The sequence below is a fragment of the Oryctolagus cuniculus genome, chromosome 12 (genome assembly GCF_964237555.1).
Source record: "Oryctolagus cuniculus chromosome 12, mOryCun1.1, whole genome shotgun sequence".
Classification (NCBI taxonomy): Eukaryota; Metazoa; Chordata; class Mammalia; order Lagomorpha; family Leporidae; genus Oryctolagus; species Oryctolagus cuniculus.
The window spans coordinates 90,935,734-90,948,707 of record NC_091443.1 but is presented as its reverse complement, the minus strand read 5'-3'; the positions used below and the strand labels follow the sequence as shown (position 1 = coordinate 90,948,707).

Sequence of the window (12,974 nt, the reverse complement as noted above, 5' to 3'; positions counted from 1 at the left end):
CAGTAGGCTAAAAATCATAGACAAATACAGTTCTGGTAATTTAGGGAGACAATGGATGGGATGAGAAAACATACAGATTGTTTCAGAACCCATGCCAGGACTCACAGGATCTATACACTGAACAGCAGCTGTTCTCCAAAGCCTTCATCTCAAAGAACTCCATCTCTATAATCCCCCAACTGTCAGATCTCTTAGGCAAGAGAACAACTCTTAAGCCTTTATGATCAGCTACACTGACAAGGTGACCTACAGATTTTAAGCAACAAGAATGGTGCAGGGAAGGCATTTATAGATGGGTATAGGAAAGCAGAACTTCACTTTCAAATGCACTGTGTATGGGCTGTCACACAAATGCTGTGCTTTGAACAATCATAAAATAGCCATTACGTGATAATCCTCATATTCCTGTTTTAAAATAATCACTAACACGTGCTTTGAAGAATCATAAAATAACTGTTACGTGATTATTTTTACACAATCACTAAGATCTAAATATATACCCAAGAAATGCACACTGATTTTCTCTAACTTGGAAGAGGCTAAGCTCTGAACACCTCCTTCCTGTTATTACAAGTCACCTTCTTCTCTTCTCAGGAGGTGATGGATACTTGCATCATTTTCCAATGAACACTTTGGAAACAACTCATAAAGCTGTTTCCAAAAGCCCTTAACCTTGCTATCGGTAACTGATGTTGCTGTGAGAATATTCAAGTTTTAAGTTTAAACCAGCTTATACCAAAAGGACACCAAAACAGCAATAAAATATGTACTTTTTTTCCTTGTATGGAGAGGAAGAAGTGTAGCTTTTTCATAATAAATTTCGTAAGTAGATTTCCATTTTATCAACTCAAATTATTTGTATTTGAGTTACAAGTCTGAACAGTATCTCACAATGTGGGTTCTCAAAGATTCTTCCAGCTCTATTTTTAATAAGTCACAACTAAAAAGTTTCCAAAGAACAAAAACCTCTTTAATTGTTTTTGTTGCCTTTAGCTAAATGGTACACGAACAACAGAAACCAACTTAATTTGAGCTCTGCAGATCACAAGGGCAATTCAAATGCACAGGGAAACACCATATTTACATATTTCAAAGGGAACAAATCTCATTATTTAATAAATATGGTATTTAGATGTGCTATCATTACTAAATTTTATTTTTTTGGCAAAAATATACCTAAAATATATGGCCTTACTGTTTCAGAATAACTGTAAATGGATTCTCCCTTTAGCCAAACAGACCTATGAATGTATTATAATTATGGATTATATAGTTTTTTCCTATAATCTGAATTTTTTAAAATGTCATTTTAAAATGTACTGTGAAAACTGTTGGAATTAAAGAGGGAAGAGTAGGGGAGAGGCATAAAAAATTTTTAGAGCTGACCCACTAAATTAAGAGGTGCAAGGAACAAAATGTGATTAACATTTTTCTAATAACAAAGAAAGAGTGTCTCCACTATAAAAATCAAAACTGGTTCCATAAATCAAAACTTCAAAGACTTATCCTGGAGTCTTAAATGCATAAGTGTTTAACATAAATGTTATAACTATCACATATTAGAATAACTGTAAAGTCTGTTTAAGTGAGAATGCAGAACAAGCCTTTTTTCCCAGACTTAGTTAAAATGGAATCTTACGCATTTTCTTTTTGTTTTATATAGATTTACTTATTTATCTGAAAGCAGAGTTGCAGAGAGAGGAAGAAAGACAGAGCCTCCATCCACTGGCTCACTCACCAGATGTCTGCAACAGCTGGGGCTGGGCCAGGCCAAACCCAGGAGCCAGGAGCCAGGAGCCAGGAGCCGGGAGCCGGGAGCCGGGAGCCGGGAGCCGGGAGCTTCTTCCAGGTCTCCCGTGTGGGTAGCAGTAGTCCAAGTACTTGGGTCATTCTCTGCTGCTTTCCCAAGTGCATTAGCATGGAGCTGGGTCAGAAGTGGAGCACATGGGACTCGAACTGGTGCCCATATGGGACGGCGGCACTGCAGGCTGTGGCTTAACCCACTGCACAGTGTCAGTCCCATACTGTCTACATTTATCAAACTCTCAGAGCTGATCTTACAATGAAATGGGAGAGCAAGGAACCAAGCAGGGGAAAACAGATAAGCCAGAATTTGAGGCAAAGAGGGGAAGATTAAGTATGTATCTTTTTATTAAAAAAAAAATTTACGGGCTGGAGTTGTGGCGTAACAGATAAAACTGCCACCTTTTAGACCAGCATCCCATATGGGAAGCAGTTCATGTCCCAGTTGTTTCACTTACAATCCAGCTCCCTGCTAATGTACCTGGGAAAGCAGCAGCAGATGGTCCAAGTACTTGGGCCCCTGGACCCACATGGAAGACCCGGAGGAAGCTCCTGGTCCTGGCTTCAGCCTGGCCCAGCTCCAGCCCTTGCAGACATCTGGGGAATGAGCCAATGGATGGAGGATCTTTGTTTCTCCCTTTCTCTGTGTAATTTTGCTTTTCAAATAAATAAGTAAATCTTATAAAAAATTATTTTCTGCCTTCTTCTCACCCTTTACTTCCCTAGTCTGATGCATTTTTCTAAATGTTAAAAATTAAAAAAAAAAGTTTCAGTTCCCTTTACAACACAGACTGTTAGAACATTTATCTGGTATTTAATTAAATAATTTTTAATAGTATAAAAAGCTGGAGTAAAAAAATTCTTTGTAAGAAAAAATATTGGCTCTAATGAGGAATAAAATGAAAATTATAGGAAGATTAGAAGGGTAAATACAAAACGATAGGATCTGGTGGTTTTCATTAATTCATTATAGTTCCTTCTATAACTCACAGAAGTTTTATAATTAGCAAGATTTCCCTGGGCAAATACCAAAATTTTTAAAAATGGTTTTATTTTTGAAGAGCTACTTAAAGTACAGTAATATAAATTAACTTCAGAGTTAATGACTGTTTCACATTGTCTTTAAGGTTTTATAAATCACAAAAGATGAGGGACAAATAACATATTTTTGGTCTTTTGTTGTTGTTGTTGACAAATGCCATTTACTTTCTACTGAAGTTCTTTGTACCTTTAAAAATTCAGTACAACACTGTCACCCTAGAGCAGCAGGATTTCAGTTCCAGGCCTAAACAATCAAGGCAAAGCAGGCAACAGAGAGGCCTCTCACTCTGCGTACCTCCTTCCCTGTTTAGTTAGGCTCCACCCATCATCAGCAAATTAATTACGAAATAAACCGTCAAGAAGCCATTTTTGGAAGACTTTTCTGCTACAGGTTTAATAATTTCATTATGTCACGAGACCATCTATTCACTTCATAAAAATTACTGATTTTGAACACAACTTACAACTTACAATACTTGTAGGTTATTTTATATACATTAACAAATTCTTGTGTAAGACGAGAACAGCTTTTAAGTGGTAGGTTCTCACAGTCCTTTTTGGTGAGACGGTGAGACTGGATGTGCGAGTAATGACGGCCACTTTACTCGGAAGGGCACTCTCTGTACAGTGACCTTTCATAAATACACGGAGACAACAGACACTCTTTATTCTGAGATTTTGTACTTGAGTCTGAGACAGTCATTAAGCACAGGCAGTATTTAGATACATCCTACTAAGGGTACAGAATTCTTAAAATGTTTAAATTCCACCCATGCTAGATGCCTTCCATTTTCATAAACTCTAACAAACACAGGCATATTTTACACATAAACAGAATTTCTCAAATACTACAAATACTCAATGAAAAGAGAAAATGTATGTTAAGCCTTCTCAAAAGCAAGCATTAGTTAACACTTACTGGACATAGTAGAGAAACCCTTAGGCTGGTTGTGGCTATTTCACTGTCTGGATCTGCAGTCAATTTCTCTTTTACTGAAATTCATTGAATAGAAAACAAACAAACAGAACAACTTTATTAAAGAATCATTACTGATGCAACATTAAAAAATAAGGAACTTAAAAATCAAAACTTAAAAAGAACTAAAAACAATCTGCTCAATTATTTCTCCATCAGTTGAATGGTATGATAAAAACAATTACATGGCAAATAATTTCTATAATAAACAAAGGAAGGAGAACAATTGAATACCTATAGAGTGACTAGATTTCCTAAAAATTTTCCATTCCTCACTCATGGAACAAAAATTTGCATTGCAGTAAAATAAAGGAAATTTCTATACCAGATCAACCACAGTCAACTGATGGCTCTTTCTCTTTCATAACTCTTTTAAACTACAGCTAGTACTATTTGGATTCTCCTATTTCAAAGGAAATTAATAATAGTACCCATAAAAGCAACATAAATTTTTGGAAGCTTTAGATAGTAAGATATTTATTCAAAACATATTCATTTGAATTTCAAATAATGAAAAGAAAAATGCCCAGCTGCTTTTATACCACATTGTTGGAGTTCTGCCCTTCCTTATCTATGCACTAGCTGTGCTGCCTTGGGCAAGTCAAGCCTACTCTTTCAGCTCAGAGGAACTAGAGCCTGCACTAGATAATCTTGAACTCTTTTTGGCTCAAATTTTCCATGTTCTTCAGAGAGGAAGCAGTAGTCATTTTGCTTTTCATGGCTGTTCTCTTCTCCATTTAACAGAAAAGGCTCTTCATACTTCTCATTTGTCAACCTGAGGCATCTGTTACCTCCTAAACCTTAGTCAACAATAACAAGCATCATAGGTAAGAAAGGAAATGTTTAAATATAACATTCTAATAATCTTGGCAATGATCCTGCAGTAATTTTAAAGTTTCTAAGCCATAAGTGGAATGGCTGGGTGTGTAACTGATCGTGGGATTTTTCAGAGCAGTGGCAAACAACTGTGACCAGATAGACAAAGAAAACAGAGGGGAAAGAACTCGGATAAGCAAGAAGTTTAGGGCAGAAGAATTTTTTGAAATGGTCTAATTCTTGGATACTCTATCGAACTGTTTGCATTAATTAGTGGATCTTGATCAAGACTACTTCAAAACTACTTATAGAGCTTTCTAATCTGTTAATTGTCCACTGAGTGAGAATGGCAAGAGGGACACCAATGGGTAGTTTTAAAAACTTGAGGTGCGATCGAGACGCCAGGCTAGAAAGTTATTTTACTACCTGGAAATCCCCAATCTTCTGTCTTCACGTGTTTCATAGGGTGAGTCTCACATCCAAAATGCAATAAAACCCTTGGTTCTTGATTCACAAATACAGTTACTACAACACTTTGCCAATTAATACACATACAAATTACAACAAAAGTATGTCTGTCATTATATAACCAATCTCAGCCCTTTCTTATAAAGATACTTTTAAAGCACAGCATCTTATTAAAGGCAACGAATAACTGCCATAAAAATATGTAAATAGTATTCTACTGTGTTCACTACCTGTGATGGCTGATTTTAGGTGTCCACTTGACTGGATTACGGGATATTTGGATATCTGGCAAAGCATTATTTCTGAGTGTGTTTCCAGAGACTGGGTACCCACGTGGGAAAGATCTGACCTCAACATGTCATCCACTTAATTGGCTCAGAGGCCTAGACAGAACAAAAAGGCTAAGGAAAAGCAAATGCATGTTTCTCCTGGAGCTAGAAGACCCTTCTCTTGCCCTTGGACATCAGAACTCGTGGTTGCATGGCCTCTGAGGTCTGGCACTTGTACCAGTGGGCCGCAGGTTCTCAGACCTTCAGTCTTCCACCAAGAATTTGGCTTCCTCCTCCCTTCAACCCTGCCCAGCTCTGGCAGTTGCAGCCATTTGGGGAATGAACCAGCGGATGGAAGATCTCTCTCTCTCTCTGTCTACCTCTCTCTGCAACTCTGCTTTTCAAATAAATAAAATAAATCTTAAAAAAAAAAAATAAGTTTGGCTTCCCTGGTTCTGAGGCCTTCACACTTGGACTGGGGCACACTAACAAGTCCCTTGTCCAACTTCCAGACGGCACACCGTGGGCCATCTCAGCCTGCATAGCTGCACTAGTCAATTCCCCCTGGTGTCTCTAACTATCCTATTGTTCTGTTTCTTTCTGGAGAACTCACTGTAGGTGACTTCAGCAACTACCTGCCCCCTGCCCCCGCATCCTTCCTGACACATCAATGGGGACTTGGAAATCTGCACATCAAACTTCCACTTAAATGCAACAACGCCATGGATCATAATATCAACCTCATAGCCAACAAATCTCTCAGTGTGTGGTACTTAGAAAGGAACATATAAGAGCACGGGACCGAGGGCCAGCCTGGATTAGAATTCAGCCTGCGTTGAGTTTCGGAATCTTTCTATGCCCCAGTTTCATCATCCAGTAGATGGGAATAATTATAATCTCACAAGACTGCTTTAAGGATTGAATAAATTAATACATGTACAATGCTTTAAAACAAATGAACATTGCACTCAATAATTATTAGCTATTGTTAAAGTAAAATGTGATTGCACGTTCACTTTCTCTCAGAGGTGAAATTTTTCTGAAAATATATCAGAGTGTTTGTCAAGTTTTATTAAAAAAAAAAAAAAAAAAAAAAAAAAAAACACCTTTGCCACTATAGACCCAACCTTAGTCAACCCTTCCCTGTAAGATACTTTTAAAAACAGTACAGGCCGGTGCTGCGGCTCAATAGGCTAATCCTCCGCCTTGCAGCACCGGCACACCGGGTTCTAGTCCCGGTCGGGGCACCGGATTCTGTCCCAGTTGCCCCTCTTCCAGGCCAGCTCTCTGCTGTGGCCAGGGAGTGCAGTGGAGGATGGCCCAGGTGCTTGGGCCCTGCACCCGCATGGGAGACCAGGAGAAGCACCTGGCACCTGGCTTTGGATCGGTGCGGCTGGCCGCAGTGGCCATTGGAGGGTGAACCAATGGTAAAGGAAGACCTTTCTTTCTCTTTCTCTCACTCACTGTCCACTCTGCCTGTCGGGGAAAAAAAAAAAAAAGGTACAAAGATCATGATTGGACTGGACAGAATCTATAAATCAATTTGGAAAACTGACATACAGTAATATTGAGTCTTCTGATTTATTAACATAGTATAGCTCTCCAGATCCACACTGGGTCATACCAGATCTTTTCTAAGCAATGTTTCATAATTTTGAGCATACACATCTTCACATAGTTTGTCCAATGTATCCTAGGTATTTCACATTTTTGGATGTTATTGTAAATTCTAATATTTTGAAGTTCAATTTCCAACTGTTCATTACTAACAAAAACAACTGGCTTTTGTAAACTGACCATGTATTCTCTAACCTTGCTAAACTCACATATTGATTCTAGTAGCTGTTTTGTGAGATTCATTGGGATCTTCTTCTACATAGACAACAAGGTCATCTGCAAATAATGACAATAATTTTTCATTTGTAACCTGTGCATTTTTTACCCGTCCTTATTGTGTTACCCAGGATCTGAAGGGCAATGCCAAGAGCAGATACCCCTCCTTTGTTCCCAGCTCTAGGGGTGAAACATTCCAGTTTTTCATCATCAAGTATTACATTAGTGTCAGTTATTAGTAAATATTCTTTATTACACTAGGGCAGTTGCCTTCTCTTTATTTTTTAAAAGATTTATTTATTTATTTATTTGAAAGGCAGAGTAACAAAGACAGAGGAGAGACATAAAGAGAGAGAGATCTTCCATCTGCTGGTTCACTCCCCAAATGGCCACAACAGCCAGGCCTGGCTGAAGCCAGGAGCCTGAAACTCTGTCTGGGTTTCTCCCTTGTTGGTGGCAGGGGCCAAAACACTGCGGCCATCTCCTGCTGACTTCCCAAACACAGTAAGCAAGGAGCAGCCAGGACTTGAACCAGCCCCCATTTTACCAATAATGTTATCATGAATGGATGTTGAACCTGGTCAACTGCTTTTTCTATATCTATGGAGATGATCAGATAGGGCTTTTTGTTGTAATCCCCCCCCCCCCCCAGTTTGTTGAGAAGGTGAATTACACTGATTGATTTTTGAATGCTCAATCAACTTAATATCCCTGAAATAGATTCCACCTGGTCACTGTGCATTATCATTTTACCACAGTGGACTTAAACAGTCAAAAAAAAAAAAATCCAAAAATGAAAAAGCTGGAGGATTCTACTTGATTTCCAGGCTTCATTAATCACTATTCTGGTTTGCAAGAAAGACAGGCATAGAGGTGAAAGGAAAAGACAGAGTTCAGAAACAGATTCACACCTCTAGGGTCAGTTAGTTTTTCTTTTTTTCTTTTTCTTTTTTAACAGGCAGAGTGGACAGTAAGAGAGAGAAAGGTCTTCCTTTGCTGTTGGTTCACCCTCCAATGGCCGCCGTGGCTGGCGCGCTGCGGCCGGCGCACCACACCTATCTGAAGGTAGGAGCCAGGTGCTTCTCCTGGTCTCCCATGGGGTGCAGGGCCCAAGCACTTGGGCCATCTTCCACTGCACTCCCTGGCCACAGCAGAGAGCTGGCCTGGAAGAGTGGCAACCGGGACAGAATCCGGCGCCCCGACCGGGACTAGAACCCGGTGTGCCGGTGCCGCAAGGCGGAGGATTAGCCTAGTGAGCCGCGGCGCCGACCGTCAGTTAATTTTCATAAAGATTCCAAAGTAATTTAAAAAGGGGGAAAACAGCCATTTCAATAAATGTTAGAACAATCAATCGGATATATACGTGTGGGGATGGGGGCAAGGCAGGGGATGATCTTCTACCCTTATCCTGCACTAGATATTAAATTTAACTCAAAGCGAATTGTGGACCTAAGCCTAAGAGTTAAAACTACAAGAAGTATGGGCTGGTGCCGTGGCTCACTAGGCTAATCCTCCGCCTTGCAGCGCCAGCACACCGGGTTCTAGTCCCGGTCGGGGCGCCGGATTCTGTCCCGGTTGCCCCTCTTCCAGGCCAGCTCTCTGCTGTGGCCCAGGAGTGCAGTGGAGGATGGCCCAAGTGCTTGGGTCCTGCACCCCATGGGAGACCAGGAGAAGCACCTGGCTCCTGGCTTCAGATCAGAGCGGTGCGCCAGCTGCAGCGTGCCGGCTGCGGCGGCCATTGGAGGGTGAACCAACGGCAAAGGAAGACCTTTCTCTCTGTCTCTCTCTGTTTCTCTCTCTCACTGTCCACTCTGCCTGTCAAAAAAATTAAAAAAAAAAAAAAAAAAAAAAAAACTATGAAAAGTAAAACAGAAGAAAATGGCTGTGAGTTTGGGTTAAGCAAAGACTTCATGTATACAAAAGCAAGACCAACACAAAGAAATGGGAAAAAGATCTGTGAAGATACAGGGATGGCCTAAGCACGTGCTCTCGCATCGTTATTCATTGGGAAAAGGCATGGAGAGAGCACTGTGCAGCAACTGGGACTGCTGCTAACACCAAAGTACCCTGACAATACCAGTTGTGCCGGCAAGGGTTTGGAGAGACTCTCATTTTCATACATTGTCAGCAGGAATGCGAAAATGGCATATCTACTTCCTCAGAAACTGCCAAATTGTTTTTCATACACTTACTGTATGACCCAGCAATCTCGGCCCTAGGTATTTAACCAAGAGAACTGAGAACCTATGGACATGTCCACAAAACTGAAACATCCATATGCAAAATGTAAATGTTTACGGCAGCTTTATTTGTAATTCAAAATAGCGCAGAACGTGAACCAATCCAAATGTCTACCACTGATAAATGGGTAAATAAATTATGGTACAAAGAAATGGAACAAACTATGTGGGTGAACCACAGAAGCATTGTGCTAAATGAAAGAAGCCACACACAAAGGCTGCAGTCTAGAGGGTTCCATTTATCTGACATTCTGAAAAAGACCAAACTTTGGCTCTAATCATATCAGTGGTTACAGGAATTGGGGTAACGGGATTGGAGAGCAAAGGGCCACCCAGAACTTCCCAGGGTGCAGGATGCTCTGCATTTTGATTGTGGTCCACGATGCTGCGTAACTGTCAAACAAATTTTTACCATTTATAAATTATACTTCAGTAAGTTTTACTAAAAGGAGAAAGAAGAAAGAAGAGGTGGAAAAGAATTATAGGAAATTTAAACAAGAAAATAGAGAGGGGCAGGCATTCTGCTGCAGCAGGTTAAGCTGCCGTGTGGGATGCCCAGATCCCCTATCCAAGTTTGGGTCCCAGTTACTCTGCTTCTGATCCAGCTCCCTGCTAATGTGCCTGGAAGCAGAGGATGACACAAGTGGGGGATGTTTAGATAGAGTTCCTGACTCTGGGCTTCAACCCTGCCTGGTTCTGGCTGTTGTACCTGAGGACAGAATCAGTTCTTTATCTTTCTCTCTGCCTTTCCAATCAATCAATCCTTTAAAAATGGAGGAAAAATAAAAGTAAAAGTACTTATCCTTTGTGGCAAGGAAGTAAAAAAATTAAAATTAACACATAATTTTAATCCTGCTGTAATCTACTAACTTGTGGGAGGTTATCTGGAAGTGAAAGTTTTATTGAGTTAGTGTCATATGCAGTGGTAACAATATTCAATTACATGACCTATAACAAAGTTAGAATGAGCCACATTTAAATTGATTTTGTTTTTATCCCTTTTTACTATGAGCTATGAGAGTTACCCACATGAGGTTGTATTTAAACTTAAATAAAATCTGGAAAAAAAAATGTGCCAGTGCTTCAGTTGCACTGGCACATTTTTTTTTTTTTAATCGGACAGGCAGAGTTATACAGTGAGAGAGAGAGACAGAGAGGAAGGTCCTCCTTCCGTTGGTTCACCCCCCAAGTGGCTGTCATGGCCAGTGCTGTGCTGATCCAAAGCCAGGAGCCAGGTGCTTTTTCCTGGTCTCCCATGCAGGTGCAGGCGCCCAAGTACTTAGGCCATCCTCCACTGCCTTCCTGGGCCACAGCAGAGAGCTAGACTGAAGAGGAGCAACCAGGTCTAGAACTTGGCACCTATATGGGGTGCTGGCACTACTGGCGGAGGTTAACCAAATGAGCCACAGCGCCGGCTCTTGCACTGGCACATTTTAAGTGCTCAATGGCCACAGGTTTCTGGTGGCTACCAGATGGGATGGTGCAGATGCAGTACATCACAAACAGTTCTGCTAAACTGTTTTGTGCTCTTCAAGGTTGTTACTGCTTTAAAGTAATTCCTGCACTGCTCTGAAGCCATGAGCCAGAAGCTTCTCCCAGGTCTCCCATGTGGGTGAAGGGGCCCAAATACTTGGGCCATCTTCTACTGCTCTCCCAGGCCATAGTAGAGAGCTGGATCAGAAGTGGAGCAGCCGGGACTCGAACCGGTGCCCATATGGGATGCAGATGGCAGCTTTACCCCCTATGCCACAACGCCAGCCCCAGGGGATATATTATTTAAGAAGAGTTTTGAAAATAAAGGCAGGATATGAGAATTTACTTAAACAAGGGCAATGTTACAGAGAAGACAGACTTGAGAAATATTTAGCACGTAGGTTTGGACTTGATGAGTTCAGTTTAAAACACTGGAGTTGGAGGGGTCAGTGGACAGTTTCGGGGATGGCAGTTAGATGGGGAAAGATTAAGCAGACGTGTACCTGGGGGTACAAGAACAGTTGCGACTGAACACTGAAAGCATGCAGGAAAGTGCAGTGAGGATGAAACCCTAGGCAACACCAACATCTACGATGCTTTTGTTCTGTGAACCTGTTAGAGGCAAGTGACTGAAAAGAAAAGGTCAGAGAAGAGGAAGGAAAGTGATTCCAGGAGAAATTAGCTGGTATCAAACACAGCAAGTGCATCCAAGCCAAAAGAGAAGTTCTTCCTATCTGGCACCCACACACCATTGTGCCACGCGCAGGCGCGGCTTCAGCACAATGATGGCGTGTTTGAGGAATCGCATGAGGAGGTACAAAGAGCAAGGGTGGACTTTCCTGTGAAGAAATGAGGATGAAGAGCCAACAGATTTTCAGCAAAAGCCAAGATGAATGTATTTTACAGAAAGGAGTTTCTTCAATGAACAGTGCTGGGAAAACTGGACATCCATACGCAGAAAATGAAACTAGATCCTATCTCTCACCATATACAAAACTCAACCAAAAAAAAAAAAAAAAAGGATAAAAGACAATAAATGTAAAACCTGAAACTATACAACTATTTGAGGCAAACATAGGGGAAATGCTTCAGGACACTGGAATGGGCAAGAATTTTTTGAATATGATCCCAAAAGGACAAGAGCAAAAGGGAAAGCTGACCATAATGATTCCATCAAACCGAAAAGGTTTTGCACGGCACAGGAAGCTATCAACAGAGTGAAGAGACAGCCTACACAATGTGAAAAACCAGCTGCAATGACACATCTGACAAGGGATGACAAGGAACTCAACTCAAGAGGAGAGAAAGCAATCTGAAAATTGCCCAGGTGGCCTAAATCTTTAAAGAAAATATACAAATGGCAGCAAGTGTAAGAAAATGCTCAATAACACAAATCATTAGGGAAATGTAGGTGAAAATCACATTGATGGGTGCTGGCGCTGTGGCGTGACAGATTAAGCCATCACCTGCAGCGCCCATGTCCCACATGGGCGCTGCTTCACAGCCCAACTGCTCCACTTCCCATCCAGTTCCCTGCTAAAGGCCTGGAGAAAGCAGCGGATGATGGCCCAAGTGCTTGGGCGCTGCATCCACATAGGAGGCCCAGATGGAGCTCCTGGCTCCTGGTTGCTGGGTGTAAACCAGCAAATGGAAGATTCTCTCTCTTTTCTCCCATCTCTCTAACTCTGTGTTTTAAATATATTTGATTTGAAAGTTAGAGATACGGAGAGACAAGAGATCTTCTATCCATCTGCTGGTTAACTCCCCCAGAGAACTGGGACTGGAGCAGGCCAAAGTCAGGAGCCAAGAGCTTCATCTGGGTCTCCCATGTTGGTGGCAGGGGCCCAAGCACTTGGGTCATTTTCCACTGCTTTCCCAGGTAATCAGCAAGGAGCTGGATTGGAAGTGGGACAGCCGGGACACAAACAGGCAATATGGGATACCGTCATTATAAGACAACAGCTTTACTGGCTATGCCACAGTGCCAGCCCCTAAATAAATCTTTTAAAAAATTTTTAAAATCACAATAAGGCATCTCACCCTAGTTAAAATGGC

General features: G+C 41.3%; 1 protein-coding gene across 4 annotated transcripts in view; it reads right to left on the bottom strand.

Moving 5' to 3' along the window:
* The window catches only part of PIAS1 (protein inhibitor of activated STAT 1), a 143,339-nt gene that overhangs the window by 17,320 nt on the left and 113,045 nt on the right, over positions 1 to 12,974 (bottom strand). For all 4 annotated transcript variants that reach the window (XM_008268843.4, XM_051822324.2, XM_051822325.2 and 1 more), the window contains exon 8: positions 3,764 to 3,837. In XM_008268843.4, the coding sequence (XP_008267065.1) occupies positions 3,764 to 3,837 (74 nt within the window). The remainder of the gene's footprint in view (positions 1 to 3,763; positions 3,838 to 12,974) is intronic.